The following is a 22169-nucleotide window of genomic DNA, read 5'->3' on the forward strand; positions in this document are numbered from 1 at the left end:
ACATTACTTGAGTTTGTCTTAGTTTCTGAAATTTGGGCACTTTTTTGGGAATCATTAATTCCCAAATGTAATGATTTTGCATTTTGGTGTGTTTGCTTGGTTTTGGATTTTTTTAAACAAAAAAAATGGGTAAGCTTATGCAACATGGGTTTAAGAAGCCCATATAAAGCCACAGTTGGCCCTTCTAAACAAATAAAACTCCACAGCTTTGGTCTGCAGTGGAAGTAGTGGAAATAGCTGACTGAACACCCACCAGAACCAACTTCTTTAACTCCAGTTATTCTCAACCTTATTATTTCCTTAACATAAACAATTCCTAATCATTCCAAACATAAAACCTGGAAATTCAACTTTGCTGACCACTGAGGTGTTTTAAGAGAAATACTATAAAAATTCCAAACAAAACAAGTTTCTTGATACTGAAACAGAACTTGAGGAATCCATCCAAACTGCCTTCCCAAACCAGTTAAATCCAACTCTCCCAAATCACATAAGTCAGCACCCATGACTCAGTTTAAAGCAACACTTGGAATTAGAAAAAGAACAAGAGGTTTTGGGTCTCTTAAATATTCACTGCATAAGAATTTTGAGGCTTGGCTTTGTTTTACTTAAATAAAAATCTGGTCCCACCCCTGTTTAGAGCCAACAGATGATTCACTCTGGTCATGCTCAGCCATCCCATCACAGAAGCAAAAAGCAGGCACAAAGCTGGAACCATCTTTGAACTCCTGTAAACCATTAAATGCATCTTAACCATTAAAACCATGAAAAAACAGAGCATTGACCATTGTTCCATACTAACAAATTCAATTGCTCCTTTGGCAGATGGGAAATGGAGAAAAAATATTTGCAAATGGTTTTTCTTTTTTATTTTTTGCCCACAACATCCTGAACTCAAAACAGTAATTTCGTCTATGAAAGAGAAAATTTTTGTAAAGTACAGGGTTTTGTTTGCATGACAAAAAGCATATTTCCTATCAGGAACAAATAAACATTCTCCTGCTACTCTCCAAATTCATTTTAAAATAGCAACTATAATTGTCTTGCAGCTTCTTCTAAAAGACCTATTTTCAAGCTGAATTATCTAGACTCAAATATTCAAATACCCTTATTCTTCCTTTATCACTGCTTTGTAGAGAGGAGGAAATTAAGATCTGCATGAATGCTGAATTCCTCAGTGAGAAATTAACCTGGCAGGCACTACTTCATGCCCCAATAAGTTGAAATAGAAGGCGTATAGTTCAGGATGTTTATGAATTACATACACAATCTTCCCTTCATTTATGATCCTAAGAGACACTGCTAACAATCCAATTTGCCTCTTTCTTTTTCCTTTTCCTTTTAAAAACCCTTCTGTTGGCACAAGAAAAGTGAAGTGATGCAGGAAAACAAACTCCCACTCTATCCCCATCCCTCAACCCCCTCGTTTGTTTACTCTGTGCATTTCATAGCACTGTACAAAGCCATGACTTGTTTCCCCTATAAAGCTGCTTTCCTGCCCCTAAGCCTGGCAAGAATCAAAGAAATTAAATAGATTATTTGGGAAAAATAATTACAACAGCATTAAAATTGGCAGCACCAATTCAAGGGCATGGCAGTAAAGTGGATTTCTTTTTCTATTTGCCACCAACACAATGGTGAACAAAACAGAAAATAGTTTCACTGTAAAGTATTACAACAACAAGTTTTAAGAGATTTCTGTATCTTCCACAATATATACAACACTTGGAAAGGCTGATTGGAGGATATTCATCGTTCACAGAGGCTGGGAAAAGACAGAAGAGACAGTTTACTAACAAACAATCTCTTAACAGTTCAAAATATTGGCTGTTAATTTATGAGCACAGCTGTGACTTATAAACTTAGACATCTGTAGTTTCCATCCACATTTCAGCATTCCAGCATAAAAGCTGTGTTTCAAGGCCCCCTTCCCATGGACATATACATTTAACAGGTCAGAACTGCACCCAGAGATGCTCCTTTCTCATCAAGAGATTACTTCAGTATCTAAGTATACTTTTTTTAAGGCCAAGAGTTTAAGGTACTCAGCTCTAGAATTTCTAACTGGTAGTTAAAAGAACAATATGGAGAATCCATAAGCACCATTGTTAGAAGTGACAGGAATTAAGAAGAAAAATAACAGTTCTCCTGAACACCTTAAATGGAGCTTTAGGGCCTTTGTTTGATTTAGACATTACTGTTTCTTCAGCTAAATGTGGACAAGTTGCCACTAATTTCTAATTGACTTACTTGAAATTATGCAGAAGCTAAATAATGGACACATTCCCTTTCTAGGAGTAGTATAACTGACATTATTTCCACCTGATCAACATGTTCTTTTAATACTTGCTAATAGACTAACAGATCTTCAGAAACAATTGTGAAACTGCATAAGGCAGCTAAAATCTCTGACTGGTAGCCTTCTCTTCCACAAATTCACCATCTGCCCTCATCCTCACAGATCTGATGTAACTGCATCCATCATCTTTACTATATGCACTGACCTCCTTTGCAACTGGATCTTTAACTTGTCATTAGTCTCCTTCACTGTTATAATGACAATATGTTATTACCCATGAAACTGTATTAACACAAGAAATTCTATTTCTTTTCATTACAAGTGGCAGAGCAGACACTGTCAAACCCTCTCCTCATTCACTATTACAGGAAGAGATTCAATTTTGTTTTTGCTTTTCTTTTCACTTAAGACACTTATGAAACAATTGCAACCACATTCAGAGAGCTTGTATTACTGAATTCCTGATTTGACTTTATTTAATGTATCTGTACTACTTTGCAAAGTCAAAATAGCTAAATTTTATTTGTTTTGAATAATTATTCCTTTAGCTCTGGTTACTGTGGCATACAGAAAACTTAGGTTACTATTACCCATGACTGAAGCTTAGAGATCAATTTCTAGTGCAACTGCTAAGCAATTAAGTCTCTTCTGTATGGTAAGAAATATTTAATAGTACAAACAGACTTCTACATATGAAGCAAGTCACCCTCCTTACTCCTATTAATGCTCATTCTGTTTACATGAAGAAGCTTGGGCTAACTTGAGTTGAAGTGACTGTAGTATATAGACCCTCAAATGTCTAAAACCACATAGATATATAAAACAATTATAATAACAGTTCACTCACAGGCTATAACCAAAAATACCCAAAAGAGCTCACCCTATGCTAAAACAAAGATAAGAAATGAAGAAGGCAGCAGACAAGTATTCACAAGTTTCTGAAGTACCCACACCAATGTGCACTCATGAAATCAGGCCAGTGAGGGAAGTTTCAGATCACAACTACCCATTCTAACATAAAAAAGCTGCCATATCTTTCAATGCAGCTCTTTCCTGATTCCCTGTTTTTTCCAACCTTGCCTGAGCAGAGGTTCAACTTCTGAATTATAACTCACTGTAATTCAGTTTAATAAGCAGCCTCTCTTTTCAAATAGACACACAAAGCAGATCATTCCAACAGAACCAGGTGCTAAGAAATCCACCTGCATTCTTTCAGGTTTGCCCGTACCCACTTCTGTTTGCTATCCTATCCTCAAATTTACATGACTGATTCCATATCTTTTCTCTAGCAGAGATCCTCCAGTTTAGTGAGTCAAGGCTCCAGTACTATCTGCAGTGCTAGATGTATGTGCACACATGTCACACACAGATTCTCCATGAAGCCTGAACAGCATTTGACTCAATTCTAAAAAGCCCCCAGGAGCTGATCTCCGACACCAGCCTGTGCTGGTACAGCTGCTGCAGGGTGCCCCAAGTCCATGGGCACACAAAGGAGATGGTATGGCTGCCCTGGATCCAGCTGTTCACACCCCTCAGTCCCACCACATCATGCAGCAGGCTGCTCCCTGGGGCTTTCATGCACAAGCTATTCCCAGCCTTTCCCTTTCCTCTGGCTCCCTGAGGTATGTAGGCACTGTATCTTCAGGCTTTCAGCTCTTGGAAGATTTTAACTAACAGGAAATTCTCCCATTTTCCTGGGTGGAAGCCAAATTTGTGTATTAGGAATGCATGCCCTTATTTCCAAGTCTCTCCTTTTCCAGCCATCCCTCTCTTGCTCTCAGGAAATGCCCAATTAAGATTATCTGGTTTATAACCTCACACAATAGCATATTCAGTAGCTGTGCCAGCACCAGTGAATCAGAAAAGGATCTGCACTACTATCAGCTTAGGGAGATACTGTACCCAAATTAGTTCCACGACAGTACTGTAAACTCTGATAACTTCCTACAATCAAAGCAAAAAGCTAAATTACACAAATGGTTTTTTTTAACAAGGCAAATCTCATAAACTGACTAATACTGAATTACAGTGAAGATAAATTTGGGGGGGGGGGAGGGGGGGAATTAGCCACCTTTTGATCTGTTTATTTTCTCCTCTCTGCAGCTTCTGAAGAAGCACATGTAAACTTCAGCTTTATTCATGGCAACATCCAAATATTTGTATTTGCAGCACAACCACTTAAAAACTCAGAAGATAAAACAACCCGTTTCCATTTCCAAGCACAGATAAAGTTCTATGTTCAGGAATGAATGAGATGATCCAACCATTAGGAGGAGAAAACAGGATCTATGGCCTCACTACACAGTTCACATTTCAATTATGTACTACATAATGAAAATGCACTAGGGGCACCAAGCTGATTAGAAGCACGGAACACTTCTCCTGTGGGGAAAGGCTAAGAGAATTGGGATTGTTCAGCCTCAAACAGAGATGGCTTAGGGTAACTTGCAGCCTTCCACCACATGACAGGAGCTACAAGAAAAATTGAGATTATTTACAAGAGCCTGGAGTGACAGGACAAGGGGCAATGGCTTCAAACTGACACAGAGTACATTTAGATTGTATTTTCAGGAAAAACATCTTTACTGTGAGGGTGGTGAGGCACTGGGATAGGTTCTCCTGGGAGGTTGTGGGTGCCCCATCCCCAGAAGCGTTCAAGGCCAGGCTGCTGGGGCTCTGCACACCCTGGTCTAGTGTGTAAGGTGTCACTGCCACTGGCAGGGAGGTTTGATGATCTTTAAGGTGCCTTCCAGCCCAAGCCATGATCCTAATTCCTGAGGGATGAATACTTTTATTAGAGACAAAAAGAAAGAAGAAAACGCAGATGCTGAGAATGGCATTTTGACTCAGGCCCTCCACACAAATCCCACTTTCTTTACTTTCTAGTGCAACACTGATTTTAGGGAGGAAAACTCAAATGACACTGCACAAATATTTTATATTAAAGACAATTCTAATGAAGCCTGAGCTGCAGAGGACCTGCTAATGGCATTGCTTGCAGACAAGTAGCTAATAAGCTGGTTTCCTCATATGATGCTGCTGTAATGAGAAGAACACTGAGAGCTTAGAGGAATGTAATCCTCCATAAAGAGGCTTTAAGTTTCTGCTACAAACAAACAAACAAACAGAAATAGTTTAACATACAAAGGACAAGCATGCTAAAGACCCTCAATTACTACTGTGAATATAATTTTCTGCCACATTAATCATATCTCCCAGGAATAGTTAAAAGGCCCACAGACACTGCTGTACATTACAGCTTCCAGCACCACAGATACATTAACCATTTCCTAAATATGCTGTTGGTCAAGTTCCAAATAGGCAAATAAAAACTAACTCTTTTCATTAAACTATTGAGCTGAAACACAGGAAAAAACATGCAGTCAGCTCCAGAAGGCTTTGCTTTTCCCAGCTCTCTCCTCAAGATTTTTCTCCATGTATGTGCAGAACAAAAGTATTTATAAAAATATATAAATTAGAAAGTGGTTATATGTATGCATATTTTTTAAAAGCACTATTTTGCTAATGCAAAGACCAAGTTAAATCTCTGCACCAGCTCTAAGGTGCTCCTTAAAGTACAACAGAATTTGGTCCCCTTGCCCAGCATCTGCTATCTGGGCTTCCTTTTGTTCAGGTATGAAAAGAGAAATGTCTTACATGACTTGTATCCTCTAAGAAAGTAGGTAAAGATATATTTTTACACACACTGTAATGCCAAATGCACCTCAGCTGTGGTTCAGACAAAAATCACCTGTGGAGAGCAAAGGACGTGCATAAAGACAGCAGATTTTCAGTCTGGGACTGCTCTGCACAGGCTGCCAAAATCAGGCTATTACAGCAGCAGCTTGTACAAAGTGCAACTGGACTGAGAGCAAAAACTTACTTCAAGGAGCTAAAGGACACAGTGTATGGCAGGAACTTTCAGCCAACCACAGCCTAACCCAAATAAAACTTGCAAGGGGAAAAGGCTTGAGTGCACTACTTAGGTGTGTACACTCTTCTCACAAAAATTAAAGTAAGGGTTCTACTTAATCATAGGTTTAGGCAACCTATATTGATCCTAGACAACACACAGAATACCCTCACCAGACTTCCATGCTTTTCATGTTTTAACTAGTGACTTTTCAATGAATTTCAATGTCTGATATTAAGGTTTCTACACAACATGAGATCATGCATTCATATAAACATGAGCCTCATATGCGGCCAAAAAAAATCTTTTTCACTCTCAGCATATACATTTGTCTTTATTCAAGCTGATGGTTAAAGATTTTGAGATAATATTTTAAGGAGAGGTTTGAGGAGTTTAGTTTGTATTCTCTGACACTAAATATAAGGCAAAACCCAGCTTTGACAGTTATCTAAATAAAATCACCCAGAAGTTATGAACCAAATAATCACCTGCATGGGGAATACTCTCACAATGAGCAGGAAAACCACCTGCTCAGTTCACAGGGGTAAATTTTAAAATTAGTCTATGAACTGATTTATGATCAATGTTACTTGAGTCCATGTTTTGAGTTGTTACTGACAGCTAGTCCTAAATGAGTCTCAGGGACAGGATGCCAATCAAGAAAGGATAGCAACCTTAGTACTTACTGAAAACAAAAAGGTGTCAGAAATGCAAAATTACCAAGATTTTTGAGGTCTTTTTGTTTTAAACCATCATGATTTCTCTATACCCTGCTCAGCATAACAGTGAGCTTCCCAAGAGTAATGACAGCAGCTCTGAAATTAATTAACCACACTAAAACCAATGAGATCTTCAGTTTCACTTAACTAGACACAAGTTAAACTTCAGGTTGTATTCACTGGAACCACCACGGGAAAATCTGCTTCACAAAAAATGCTTTGATTCTTAGATACTCCAGTAACTGTGACAGTAATTAGCAAAAGTCTCTGCTCCAGTTCAATTTTGTTGAGTAATTAGTTCCTGGTAGCAGTGGGAGGGATCTTTCAAAGCACCAGCACATATTAGCTGTAAACTACACATAAATTCAGGAGGATTCCTCCAAGAGCCCCCCATGGACAACAGCTGGGCAGTGACACAGTACCAGAGGTTCACAGCCCATCCCACCTCAACACCAAGTGACCTGCCAAAAACATGCACAAGCCATGGCAAACTAAAGCCACTGGGGTCAGTCTGAGGCAACAATATACAGATAGAAAGGAGGAGGAGGAGGCTGGAGGATGACAGATACACAGCAAACTGTGTGTACATAAATACACAAACACAGAACCACAGGGGCAGCAGTTGGAAGGGGCTTGTGGGAATCATCAGCACCCTGCTGAAGCAGGATACACATTCACATGTATGAGGAAAGGCTGAGAGAAATTGGGCTATCCAGGCTGAAAAAGGGAAGACTTCAAGATGACCCAGCTGTAGCCCTCCAGTAGCTGAAGGGAGCCCACAGGAAAGATGGAGGGAGATTATTTACAAGGGCATGGAGTGACAGGACAAAGGGGAATGGCATCAAACTGAGAGTAGGTTTAGATTAATATTAGGAAGAAATTCTTTACTGTCAGGGCAGTGAGGCACTGGCACAGGTTGCCCTGAGAAGCTGTGGATGCCCCATCCCTGGAAGTGTTCAAGGCCAGGCTGGGTGGAGCTCTGGGAAACCTGGTCTAATGGAAGGTGTCCCTGCCCATGGCAGGGGGTTGGAACAAAATGAGCTTTGAGGTCCCTTCCAACCTAGATCATTCTATGATATTTTTCTGATTGCTCCTGGCTACCTTCTGTTCTAAAAGTTTATTTCCTAATTTTCCTCTTCAGTTCACAGATATTTACCATCAGGCATAAACATCCCATTTTATAGTGTCTGACCCGGCAGCACCACCAAGACTTAAGCTTTCTCCTCACAGCAAAGATTATTGCCTAGGGTATAATTTTACTGTAGCCACTATTAAAAATGTTCAGTCTTGTCTTTCTGGTCTAAAACAACACTGCCATGAGATCCACATTTTTACACTTTGAGATATTTTCCTTTGCATCCCAATCACAGTTTAACCCATCACACCACAGACAAGCTCTTGTGGTTCATGTCTGATGCTCTTCACAGTCCTAACTCTCAAGTGGAAAGGCAGTCCCACTAGCTCATTCAAACATTCAGCATATTTATAGGGCTGTTCTTCTCCAAACAGACATCATGATAGCCTCACCCTGCTCTGTACAATACCAAAGAGCTCCCAAGGAAACACCAAGCTAGCCCCTCACTGTCACTCTGCTGTTATGATAACAAGGGCTACTATTCTAGGAACAAACAAACCAACTCTGGAAATTCCAAGTATCCTCAGATCAGTGGGATCCCAGGCCCTGCAGTACTTACAAACAATAACACTCACAAGGACTGTCAGACCACAAGCTGCTTCCAAGGAGTCAGCTGTTCTTCCCAGGCTGCAGCTCCTGCCAGTGCTGGCCAGCCCAGGCTGGTGTTGCCAGATGCCACTCGTCCCTAGGAACCAGCACCACCACTCATCCAAACCTCTGGCAAATCAGGCCAGGGTCCCAATAAACCATCAGGGAGTCACCCTCTGCATACACTGATTTCCTGCCAACTTAGTGAGAGCCAGGGCTGGGAGAGGGAGGGGATAAGACAAGAGATTGCACCGATTTCCACCCAGTTCAACTGTTGTGGAGCAGCAGCCTTAAAAGAATGACTTGTTTCTCTGATATTATTTTAATCCTTCTTTTATTTGGTAAGAGAAACTGATGGGGGAAAAAGCCTCCTGCAGCCCCCATCCTACTTAGGCACAATAGCAGAAAACTTACACCAATGGGAGATGAATTAAAAGTCTCACAGTGACAGAAATGTGGTGCTCCTGGTGTACACTTCCCACAAATGAACATGCACAATCAGACCTGCTCCTGGCATGGGCTGAACTGCCATACACTGTTCTCCACTCCCTGCTTTAGGTGTGCACATCCAGAAGGATTTAATTTACTGCAGCTGTTAATGGCACAAAGATCAAAGCTTCCACTTCACCTCAAACAACTCTGCTACATGCTCTAGGTAAGTGATACCAGGAAGATTTCACAATTTTTACACACAAAATTCAGCATAGTACAGCAGAGAAATTGTAAATAAAATTTAAATTGCACTTTTTCACAGACAGGTCTGTATTACAAAGAGTCCACTGTATTCAACAGAAGGGACACATTTGGGGAAAGAGTTCAGCTGTCTGTTTTGAATAGGAAGGGAAAAAAACAACAATCAAACTTAACAGAAAGCCTTTCAATAAAGGTCTTCCATTTAGTCCAATTAAAAAAAAGAATTAGTAACATGATTTCCTACAAACACAGGCCTTGTAATCACAGAGTGGGCATGTACCCAGGCACGTCTACCCTGCTACCTCTCCAGCTCAAGGTCACCTCCAGCAACTTGGCCTGGCCTCAGGGATCCCCAAAAGCCTCAGCAGCACCCCCAGGCTTCCCAGCACCTTGGCCAGCCAGCGTGTAGCTCCTGATCACACTGCCTGCTCTTGCCCACATCTTGGGCCACAAGGAGTTAGAGGAGACAACACAGAGGGCTTGGGAAGAAGAACAGAGGGGAAGTGCCTCCATTCCACTGCAGTGAGGTCTGCCAGAGGTGAACTCATCCCACAGCCTCAATTGGTCACCCCCCCTACTGTTGTGCATTATAAGACAAAATTACATCAAGAAATTCACACAGCCCTACTTGCAGCATTCAGCAAAATTATCTGATAGTTTATTCTGCCCTCCACTAACCACCTACAAAGAAATCATGTAAAGAGACATGTTTTCAGCCTGGGGAGGGGCACGTGGGCACAGACAGACACAAGGCACAAGAAGGAGCCTACAGATAACATTAAGCCATGTAAAACCTGGGGCAGTGTTTAACAGGTTGCCTGGAAGGTGACAGGCTTCTGACAGCAGTTCCAGCTCCTGGGGTGAGACAAGACAGCCTTTCCTGGTGGGTCTAGCACCAGACAGGCACTGGCACGTGCTGTGTCCCTCTGGAAAGGCCACTGCCACACCATGGCCTGTGAAGGGCAGCCAGCAGCCTTCACTTGCATTGGATAATAACCTCCATGGATGCAGGTGATGTTAGAATTGAAATGAACCTCAAACACAACAGAGACACCACAGTATTCAAAGACATGGTGATAACTGTACCAGGGATCAGCATGTAATTTTACTACCTCACAATTAAAGAAATAGTAAATTCAGCATTGAATAAATAAGAAAGAATAAGTTCTTTATTACTAAAGAAATAGTAAATTCAGCATTGCACTCCACAGAGGGCAACTGAAATTTTCTAGGCCATTTTCTTCCACGAAGAAAGATATTGCTTAAAGTTTGGAGGGTGCTTTTTAGTGGGCCTTATATTGAAGCACACATCTGCCTCACCTCCAACAGAAAGCTGAAGGTGCTACATTCTAATATGTTCAGACATAGTCTCAAGAAATCTACAACCACCTTGGTTCATAAGCACTATTCACTGTAATTTAGCCCTGCCAGTTTTCCCAATGTCAGTGGTGTCACACCAAAAATGACTTTCTGCCATCACCACACACCTACCTGAAGCTTCAGAAGCTGACTTGAATAAAAGGGGTACAAAATACTCCTCTAACAAGTTCACATTTTTGGAAAATTATTTGAAACAAAAATTTCAATTCTGTGCTGACTTCTTAGCAGCAGCATTATGCCAATACATTCTCCATCAAACGACAGAGATGATAAACTCTGACAGTAAAATCTTCAATCCTTTTCTGTTCAGTTAGGTCACAAAGCACCCAGTACCTTCCCTGGCCTCCAACAACTCAGCAGAGCCTGTGCACTGCACAGCCTCCACTCAGCACCAGCAGCGGGTGGCATATTTACCACTCACCTTAAAATCAGCCCCAGATAAAGCCTCAAGGCAACACAGCAAGAGCTGGAACTGGACAATGAGGAAATCTGTCTGTCTTCACCATCTATAGAGCTCACCCTGCAGACCTGCAGAGTGTACCAGAAAGGCATCCCAGGCAGCTTCAGGCAAGGGGACAACTGTGGTCCAGGCAGAAGAAGATTTAATTCTAGCATCCCATAAAAAAAAATGATATAAGCTTAGATGCCAGAATTAAATAAAATTTGCCAATTACTACCACCAAATAATTAAAAGATTCTAAAGCAAGAAAACTACACAGTAGTGGGAAAGTCTCTAAATGAAAAAAAAAAGAAAAAACCAAAAACCTCAAACAGGTGGGAAATTTCATAAGAGACACAAGCAGAATTTGAAGGAAATTAGATAGGAAAATAGATAATACCAAGAAGGGAAATCCCTATGCAAGCCACCTCTAAAGCTATTTAGCTTTAAAAAAAATCATATTTACAAGCTTAAAAATATTCTGATATATTTTCCCACAGTTTTATATCAAAACAAAGCAAAAGCTAAAATCCACAAAGTATAGGAATGCTTTCTCAGTCATAACCTAAGATTTCTGGGATACAATATAGTATTCAGTCCTCTAACCAGGCCATTTATACCTATGCAGTGTAAAGTGTTAGGGGGAAAAAGAGAAATACTTTTCCAACAGCTGAGGTCCCAGGATAAATTTCTGTTTCAAAGTAACTAACTTTCAGAAGAATGAAATAAAACCAAAAGGGAAGTGGAGTAGGAGTCTGTTCCTGCCATCTCCTCTTCTGAAGAGGACGAAGAACACCATGTGCCAATGCACACCCAGTCTTTTCCAGATGCTTACTTTAAAGCACTCTCACAGCACATACCTGAATGTAAATCAATACTATTTTCTTTTCAACTTCCATGTGACATTCTCCCTTTTTTTCTAGCTTAAACCCAGTAGAAACACAGCTAAATTCAACTTTGTTCCAAGTGGCTTTATGTTTTAATGGAAATTTGATTGAAAGTCAGAAAGTGTCATTTTTGGTTTGAGACTAGGATAGAAATTTCAAGCACAGACATCTGACTTTCCTTGGAGTCACACAGCTGTGGGAAGGACAGTTATCACATAAACCATGTGTGACCTCAAGCCTACCATTTACTATTCAAGAAAAGCAAAAACTGGCATGAAATACAGCTGCATAAATAACAATCCAAAAGCTTTACACCTTGGGCTCAGATCCTAATGTTAAGTGAACATCCTCTTCTAAAGGGAACCCTCTGGATTTTGGGGTACAACAGCAGAGAAATGATGACAATTGGCAGGACAAAGCCACAGGGGGATAGAATGCCATCACATCACGTGCATGTATTTCCACAAATTCTGTCTATGGTAAGATACAAGGGTCAATTAGATTTAAATAGCTCCAGATCATGCCTTGCAAACACTAATGCCTCTCTGGCAAGCCTTTATTAAATACATTGTTCTGTCTACCTTTGCTTACTGTAAAGCTGAAAATATGCTTTCACCTGATGGCTAAAAAAGCTGTAGTCAAGGATATTTTGAACACAATCTCCATTTTCTTGGCATCTAAACTTTGATAAGCTTGACTGTTGCCAATTAGTTGATAACAAACATTTTAAAATAAATACTTTGCAGAGTATATTTTTTTCAGCAAGAATCCACCAGGTAAAATAATTCAGAAACCAGCTATAAACAAAAGCATCAAGTCAAAGCTGGGCACCTCAGAATAAAACTTGTTTCAATTTGCATACCAATATTTCCTTAAATGCCCTTAAAAAAAAGTGGTTTACATACACAAATCTGTGTCAGGTAATGTTTTCAAAGTTAACCTAGTTGCATTCCAGCCTTTAAGCTGTTCCAATCACATGTCTTTTGGATTCCACCTCTCCAACACCCTTAGAAGGAGAGATACTTTAAAACTGTGGATACTCAGTGGTGCTACTGCTCACAACAATGCTGTCCCTGTTCAAGTCCCATCAGCAGGTAACACCAGATTTCAGGGAAACTCTCATGCTGATGGCTTTCAACATGCTCCTGAATTTCATCCTTTATGGCAAAGAAAAGCTAATGACATTTACAAAACAATGAAAACTATAAAACCCAGCTGAAAAAAAAAATATATCAATGCCTTCTTAAATTGCAAAGTCTAGTCTGAATAGATTATTTTCATTGTGATTTTCAAATGCTTAGAATGAATTATGCTACTAAATACATGGGAAAGCCACCCTATAATTGAACAAAGAAGAATTCAGAAATCCTGTCACCAACAACTGAAGTCATCAAAGTGTCCAGCTCATGATATTTTGTGTCAATCTGTCCTTTACACCATCTTGAGACACAGCTCTTCCTTTACAGCATTTCACAGCAACCTCAACATTTTGAGTCAATGTTGCTTAACATTTCACTCAGATTAAAGCCCAAACCCACAGATTCTGCACAACACCCCCAGGAAAGCTACTGTGTAGTTCAGAACGCTAAAACCAGCCCTCTAGCAGAAGCTAGAGCCCTGTGAGTGTCAGCAGGAGTCAGCACACCCCCACAGCCACTCCAGAACACAGACTGGAGTACTAGCCTCAAATATTGAGGCAGGGAGGTGTAACCCTCTGCAGCCAAGAGGCACTTGATCCACTTGAGAAAGATGGGGTGGTAACAGAGCACAAAGGTGGTAGGGACAGGATCATTCAAAAAGAAGTTTCATGAAAATTTTCCACTAGTCGTCTGTAGAGTTCTTAGTCAATTGCAAGTTTTGGACTCCTACAGAAATTTAGCAATGAAAAACTGCAAACTCTGCAATACAATGAGAGAGAGCAAACTGCAATGCTGGAAGAAAGCAACATTTTAGATTTACCATTTTACCACAGCACATACTACAGCTGCTCTCAGTTTTACCTGCAAGCTCGGCTGAGGTGTTCAGGCACAATACAGCTTATGATAACATCTATATTCAGCACAGTATTACATGGAAATATTCAGCACAAGGTTACATGGAAAAATCTGACATGTGCTGTTCAGAACACACTGTGTTGCCAAGGTAAGAGTTACAAGTGTTCACAAAAAACAGCAAGAGATGGCATTCCTCAGCCTGAGGAAACAGGAAAAAGTATTTCCTTTGGTTTGGCACAAAGCCTGAGTTTGTACCTTCACTTGGCACAAAGCCTGAGTTTGTACTATCATGCAAGGTAGGCTCTGCAGGAAGGCATCTCACCACCTCATCTTTCCTTCAGCCCCACAGCTTTAGCATTCTCTCCCTTTTTAAATAATAAAAGGAATAGGCTTATAGAAAGCTTTTAACTTGCATGGTTTTGCAAGCAACTAACTCCTGTGATGCACAGTATCAGCTTTTCCCTATTAATTATGCTTGACCAGCCATTAACCAGAACACTGAACATATCACAGTCCCAAAGGGAACAGAGGGAGCTTTTACCCCATGTATCTCACACTCAGCTCCCTGGCAGAAATCACACCTGAGTGACATTAGATTCACTTGACTACTGAAACTGAATTTTCACTACAGTCAAATATTTTCCACTCCTGGCAGATGTTGACTTCTTTAACAGCGCCCCAACTGATAAAATGTAATCATCAGCTAAGAAAAGCCATCTTTTATTTCATGTGAAAAGAAGACTGAACTCTACCCTGAATTCACAAAAATCCTTTTGAAATACATTGTCACAACAGCCTCTCCTGTTACTCACCTAATACTCTTAACTTGTGATTTGAATAGTGATGTTACACTGCTACCCCAGGCACAAGTCAACAGGCCCCTGCTGAGAACCTGAATTCTTTCAATTTAAAGGTGTCCATTTGCTGACTGAAGACCATCACAATGGTAACTTAGTCACCAGGGCTTGATGGGCAAGTGTAGTAACAGAGCCAGCGAAAAAAAAACCCAAGCAAACAAAGGAAAAAACAAAACAAAATGAAACAATCCAAAAACAAACAAACAAACACCTATACACACACAACCCTTCACTGTGACTGAAGGCAACCTCCACCCACTTTAAAATAATCACAGTGACTCTCACAAGAGAACTAGAAAGTGAAAGCCATCAGGATACTTTCATTTCCGAGAAAGTCTGCTCCCACATCTGTGGCTTTTCTACTCAGAGAAAGTAGAAAAGATTTTTCTCTCTCCGTCAGGTCCCAGCAACTCACACACACACAGCCCCCTCAGCTTTTTAAGAGTTCTGTTCCCTTACAAGAACAGAAAATCAATTTTAAAAACCCCAAAAACACAACCAAACAAACAAAACTGAAAATTCAGGCCTTTAAAGGAAGTTATTCCTACATGAATACATGTAAGTGAAGACACAGCTCTTAAGCTTTTTGTTTACTTTTTATGCTATGGAATACCAGGAATGTCACATTTGACTCTTGACCAGCTGGGAATTGAAAATCAGTACCTCCACTGGAGAAAGTGAAGAACAATACTATTTAATACATCTTTAGGCATCTCTGAGCACCTCAATAACCCCTCTGTCACTGGCACTGCCAGCAGTGGCTGTAAGGGGGTGACTGATGCAGCTCCTCAGACAACTCCTGGCACAGGAGAGTGTCAGAGACCTTCCTGCTGGTTCTGCAAAATCTGGGCCCAGCCTGAAAAGGCATTCTCCAAGTCCTCTAGGGCCTCAGGCTGATTTACCAACCTGGCCACTCAGTCCCCAGCACCTGTGACATCCCTCAACCTCACCATTCACACCGCTGGAGCTACAGAGCCAGCTTCTCAGGGACTGAAAAAATGGGCTGTCAACTCCTGGATGGGTCCTTCAGCAGGGAAGTAGAGAAGATTTAGCCAAAAACAGAAGAGAAATTCCGTCTTTTGTTCTACCTTTCATTCCCCTTCAGTTACTCAAGTCCACGGACAGCAGCTAAACTCAAAGAATTAAGGAGATGCCAACCACAAATATCTTCTTAGGCACACAAGTGTAAGAAAGGTAACTGTTCAATTATCCTTCCACTTATCTTTATGAAGCACTTCTTAAAATGCTAAATACTTTTCTATTTTAAGACATGGGTAATTTTATTTTTGACCTTTTCATAGAAGCTGATGGGTTTTACTATCTTTTGTAGCTGATGCTCATAGTAGCTGTGAACACAGGGTTATCCTAAAAATATTGAGGGGAGGAGGGAATGTGTGTTAAGGATTTATTATAGATATTTTAAAATAATACTACCAGAGGTTACTAGGAAAATCTATAAACTTTAGACTTTCATATTCTGAAGCAGACTTTTCCTTTCAAGGTGTGGACCAAAAATATTTAAAGATATTATTTCGGACAAATTCTAATGATAGTACTATACTTGTAAACTCCTGCAAACACAACCAAAATCATTACTGAATTTCTGTGAAAGGTTTTCTGAAAGCAAAAAGTTTTAACCTGATGTTAAAGGTTTCATAAAAGTGCTGATTCATAGCATATATCAATAAACACAACCCTCCAAGACTCAGCAAGCTTGAATAGATACTAAACAAAAAAAGACAAAAAAAACCCCAAACTAACCACACACACCTCCACCCATTCCCAACAAAATCCATCAAAACAGTCACAAAACCAGAAAGCCTTCAGCAGACCAGTTTGACAAGGGCTTTCAAAATTACTTTGAATCACTGGCCTTTGCACCTTGCTCTAGCTTTCAGAAATACCAACAGGAATCTGTGCCAAAGGTGTAACTACAAGTATTACAAGGTTTTTTGATATGAGCTTCTTAAATACAGAACATGATGCACATATTTAACAGCATAACTCCACAGTACTTGAAGTAATGTTTCCAAATTACTCAGTAGTTGGTGCAAACACTTTCAGTAAACCAGTGTTGTTATTCTGCTCATTCTGGACAAAGAGGTACTAAAGCTCTGGGTACCAGCACTGACAGCTCTAACACCCCATATTCAAGCCCTCCAAGCTTGGCTGTCACACAGTCCAAACACAGACAGCTCCCCATTCATGGGGAAATGCAGAAACCATCCTCATTCCGTGGCCCAGGGGCCATTTCTCAGGTGCAGAGGGACACCTGCACATTGGTCACAGGTAAGGGAGGCTCTGGCCTCGTGATGAGAGAGGGAGCCTGAAGCCTCTTGGATCCACCAGGCAACTCTGAACTCAACTCTCAAGATACAGAGGTTTTAAAGATTTGAATTTTAAACCTTGGAAGGTTGCCACCTATTAAGATGGAAAAAAAAAAAAAAAAAAGAAAGAAGAGAGTACAGAGCTCCCAAGATATCCTTGTGTACCAGGTGCTCAGTAGATACTTTGCAATCACTTCCTGCCATTTAGGACTGCATCATGTCAATTGGTGGAGACAGATGACTCTATCATCATCTGCATGAAGCAGCTATTGCTCTTAGGAAAAAAAAAAAAAAACAACTCAGTGCCATATTATTAGCTAAATCTTTAAATAATAAGTACATCAAAGCCACGGGACAAGCACAACAGAAGCACACACAAGCTAGCACAATTTTCACCTTTTTACCCCAAAAAACAGCAGGAGAGAAGAATTTAGTATCAGACCTTGCTTTAAGCCAGGCATTATTTCAAGTGGTAAATATCCTTAAAAGTTTGTGCTTCTTTTAGAAAAAGAAAAATGAGCTGAGCTGACATAGCTCTATTCTACTATTATTCTACTATTCCTGAGATTACACTGCCAATGCACTGCTGAATCACAGGTCTGAAATAACAGTGGGTGTGGGAAAGCAAAGGACAGATAAAACAGCCTTTAAATCCATGTATCAACCAAATGTCAGGCTCTCTCCAGAAGCAGTAGAACTTGATAACACACATTGCTGAGAGGCCAGCTAAGTGCCACCAATTAAAACCCAGCTTCTTCCATCTGCCATTCCAAGATGACCATCACAGAAATTATCAGAGCTGAGACAATGCTTAAACACATTTAACCTCCTCACATCACAACTTCCAGTTAGCAGGAAAATCACCATTCACCCAGCCCCTGAACTCGCTGTGTAGGGGACACTGGGCAAGGGAAGGGTCTGCACAGCACATGGGGCAGCCTGGGAAGATCTTCTTCCAGGAGGAGAATTGAGGTACACAGGCATCAGCCACATAGGGCTGCCTGGAGTACGGGAAATCCTGCAACACTCATGCCTTATTTCCTCAGCAGCAAAATGCCTGACCAAAAAAAAAAAAAGGATTGGACAGGACAGAAGTACAGATTGGACAAAACAAGAAGCTACTTTTTTTTTTTAATTCTCTCATTGTTTACCTTTATTCACATGCTTTAGTCTTACTGTAAACATTACCTATAACCTTCAGACACTGAACAATGTCAGAGAAGCACACAAGGGCCATGAGAAACAAGAATAATCTGATTAATTACTTGCTTCAGGACATAATTTACAAGTTTTAACTAAGGGTCAAGATGACCAGTAGAGATGAAAGAAAAAAACTTCTTTTGACCTGACGCAGCTGCTTTAACTACACAATAAACTAAAGATAGCTTCAGTGGGAAGCAAGCTGTTTGTAGTTAGAGCATTTATTAATACAAACCTACATCTCCAAGTGCTGCTGAAGTTTGACACACACTTCCTGTATGACAGTAAGAAAACATCTGACGAACAATGTTGGGAACCACAGCTCCGAATAAGGTATGCTGATGACTCAGGCATCTCTTGTAAACCCAATATATTTCTGCTTGTACGTTGTTTCTTCACACTAACAGAAAACAATTGTAACAAACTTTGAGGTCTGCAGAACAAACTCCCTTATTTGTGGACATTGGGTTTTCCCTCTTTCAAGGGAAAACAGTGAGTTACTGCTGTGGTAGCCTCTCCACCTTACACCCATCCATCAGCCCACTGCACCTTCACCATTTGCCTTCCTACATGCAAATACCTGACCAATGGTAAAGTTTGTCATCCAGTTAGCTAGTCATTATTCTCACTAAAAATTAGATACTCACTTTGGAGCCAAATAAAGCTTTTTTACAAAGTACTTTTAAGATTTGCCTTTCCCTCATTCCCTAAATGCATGCAATTAGGGATAAAACAGGTTAAAAGCAATTGCAGATAATAAAATAATCAGATGATTCAACATCAATAATAATAAAATATCCCTGCCATGAAAAACCTTGATACTTTATTCAGTTTCCCTAGACACTTAAAAAAGTGACCAACACCCACAGATGCTGATTACAACTTCAGAATTATTGCTAGCTGTATTTTTTACTGCAGCGTGGATTACCTGGCATATACCACAATCAATCTTCAACCTCCTTTTGGGCTTATCCTCAATTTCAAGCTCAAGTGAATCTGAACTACTGACCCACAAGCAGTAGTTTAGCTGAAAACTAAGGATCCTTCTAGTTTAGCTGAAAACCAACATTACTCCTTCAGGATTATTGTCAGAAAGCACAAATAGGCAGCAGCACTGATCAGGGTCCAGAAGGCACTATGTATCTGACGTGATAATTACGATATATTAACTAAACCACTGACAAGACGTTTTGCAAAAGATAAACTTGCTCACAGAAGTTGTCAGATGCACAGCAGCAATATCAGTTTTCAAACACAGCAGGCACATGTAGCAGCAAAGCTGCTACATTAACCTGCGAGCACGCCCCAACTGAAAACACTGAGAGAGGAACAGAGTCAGCCCTTGCCTTCCTGCTGAAGCCGCCAAAATCACTGCTAACTACTTCCAACTATGAGAGCAGTCCTCGGCCAGACACGCCCTTCCTCCAAAAAAGCTTCTTAAATGCGAGCTGTACCACTTTAACCAATTATACCCTAATCAGCACATTCCCACTGTCCACTCTTAGGGCTGCAGCCATTTAACTTCCACACCGACTATACCAAAGCACATACACCTTTATCCTCTTGTGAAGGCAGTACATGCCATTAAAACACTAATAAAAATCAGGAAAGAGGCAACAGTCATACCACTAACCACAAGAGTTGCGTTAACCTACAAATTACCTTTAAAACATATTATTTTAAAAGCGTTGCAATTTAATTTTAGACATTTCTCTTGACGGTTCAGTACAAGCGAATGAAAGCTTTAGAAAGTATGCTTTTTTTTTCTTCTTCTTTTGACAGAGAAACATTCTCCGCCGAGTCCTTCGCACAGTAAAAGACTGGGAAGCGCCGTCATTCCCTTAACCCCGTTCCATGATGCACGTTAACACGAGTCCCCAAACCCGGCACTTTTTCACTCCAGCAGGAGCGCGTCACTCGCTGGAAATAGCGTTCACCTTTGGCAGGCGCGGATGCCGGCGCTGCAGGGTCACGCCGGGCATGTGCAGCATCTCCCCCGGGCCCACGGGGGGCTCGGCCGGCACCCCGCGCTCTCCCTGCCCAGCCCCGCTCCCGCCGCTCTGCCCGGCACCCTGCGAGCGCAACAGGCCCGCCCGGGGCCGCGGGCAGCGCGCCGGGGCTCCCCCGAGGGCAGCGCCGAGCCCGGGGCCGGCATGACCCGGGGCCGGGCCGGCAGCGGCCCCCGCTGCGGCTCCGCGGCCGCCGGAGCGGCGGGGCCCAGGCGAGGCCGCGGCACGGGGAAGGCCCGGGAGAAGCTCAGCACGGGCAGGAACGGCGGGAGCCGGAGCGGGCGCGGCCAGGCCCGGGCGCGGCGGGGACGCGGAGCCGCTCCAGGCCGGGCCCCGCCGGAGACTCACCTTGGCGGCGCCGCCGGGCTGCAGCACGTTCTGCTCCACCGTCATGGCCCCCGCGCGGCTCCCGGCGGCGCCCCGGGCTCGGCGGGTGGCGGCGGCGCCGTACGGCGGCAGCTGGGCCGGGCCCGGGCTGGGCGAGCGGGGCGGGAGGCGGGGCGGGAGGGGGAGCCCGAGTCACCGCCCGGCGGGGGGGGGCAGCGCAGCCCCGCTCCGGCCCCGCCGCCACTCCCGGAGCGCCGAGCGCCGCCCTCGGCCCGGCTGCGGCTCCCGGCGGCGCCGCCCCGCGCACCTGCCCCGGGCGCAGCCCCCGCCCGGCCCCTTCCCCGCCCTGTCACACCGCCCGCCTCCATCTTGGGAGCGCCCGGCAGCCGCGGGGCTCGGCGGGGCCGTCTCCCTCCTCCCTCAGGAAGGGCTCCACGTCCTTCGCCCGCTGCAGGGGCAGCCCCGCCGCGTCCTTGCCCGGGGAAGGCAAAGTTTGCCTCGCTGCGGGGGAAGGAAGCGAGAGCAGCTCGGACCGGTGCCGCTTTCCAGGGGATCGCCAGGGAATTTCTGCTTCCAGCGCTGTCACTGCTCGTAGCGACAACAAACCGTATTGCCAAATGAATCACAGAATCACAGGATGGTTCGGGTTGAAAGGGACCTCTGGAGATCACCTGCCCCAATCCCCCTGCCAAGGCAGGGTCACCCAGAGCAGGTGGCGCAGGAACGTGTCCAAGTGGGTTTGGAATGTCTCCAGAGAAGGATACTCCACACCTTCCTGGGCAGCTGCTCCAGTGCTCTGCCATCCTCAACAGAAAAAAAAAAAAGTTCTTCCTCATGTTGATGTGGCACTTCTTGTGTTTTAGTTTATGGCCATTTCTCCTTGCCCTGCTGCTGGGCCCCACTGTTGCCCCACCATCCTCTTGGCACCCACTTTGGAGATCTTTGTATGCATTAATGAGGTCCCCTCTCAGTGTTCTCCAGGCTAACCAGGCCCAGCTCTCCTCATAAGAGATGCTCCAGACCCTGATCACCTTGGTAGCCTTTGCTGGGCCCTCTCCAGGAGCTCCTTGAGGAGCCCAGAACCAGACCCAGTAATGGTGCATCCTAAAGTTGCAGGCCTTCCCTTTCCCTGAGGTTTGACTGAGTGAGCAGTGGGGTGATGGTGTTCAGCATTCAAATTGTACGGGAATGTCACCCACATATGGGGGGAGGTAGCTAGTCTTGGCAGCCCACAGTGAATTTTGGCACCAGAGATAAACAGTATTAGGGAAGAGATTGTCCCTCTGCCACCCTGCTCTGGGGTGTCAAAGAAAGGGCAAGAAAGGACTCTTCTTTGGGCAAAGTGACTCGGCTGGCCAAAACATGTTTGCCCAGAAAGCAGGTGAAGGGCAGTAGAGAAACC

General features: G+C 42.8%; 1 protein-coding gene across 2 annotated transcripts in view; it reads right to left on the reverse strand.

Annotated features, from left to right (window-relative positions):
• Nucleotides 1-21053, reverse strand: part of USP25 (ubiquitin specific peptidase 25) — an 88700-nt gene extending 67647 nt beyond the window's left edge. The window contains exon 1 of one of the 2 annotated variants that reach the window (XM_071433678.1): nt 20789-21053. In XM_071433678.1, the coding sequence (XP_071289779.1) occupies nt 20789-20833 (45 nt within the window). In that variant the 5' untranslated portion in view covers nt 20834-21053. The remainder of the gene's footprint in view (nt 1-20788) is intronic. The other variant, XM_071433676.1, reaches the window with a different exon arrangement.
• Nucleotides 21054-22169: the final 1116 nt, after the last annotated feature.

The sequence above is a fragment of the Agelaius tricolor genome, unplaced genomic scaffold, assembly GCF_023055355.1.
Source record: "Agelaius tricolor isolate 1412-34295 unplaced genomic scaffold, bAgeTri1.0.p SCAF_9, whole genome shotgun sequence".
In the NCBI taxonomy this organism is placed as follows: Eukaryota; Metazoa; Chordata; class Aves; order Passeriformes; family Icteridae; genus Agelaius; species Agelaius tricolor.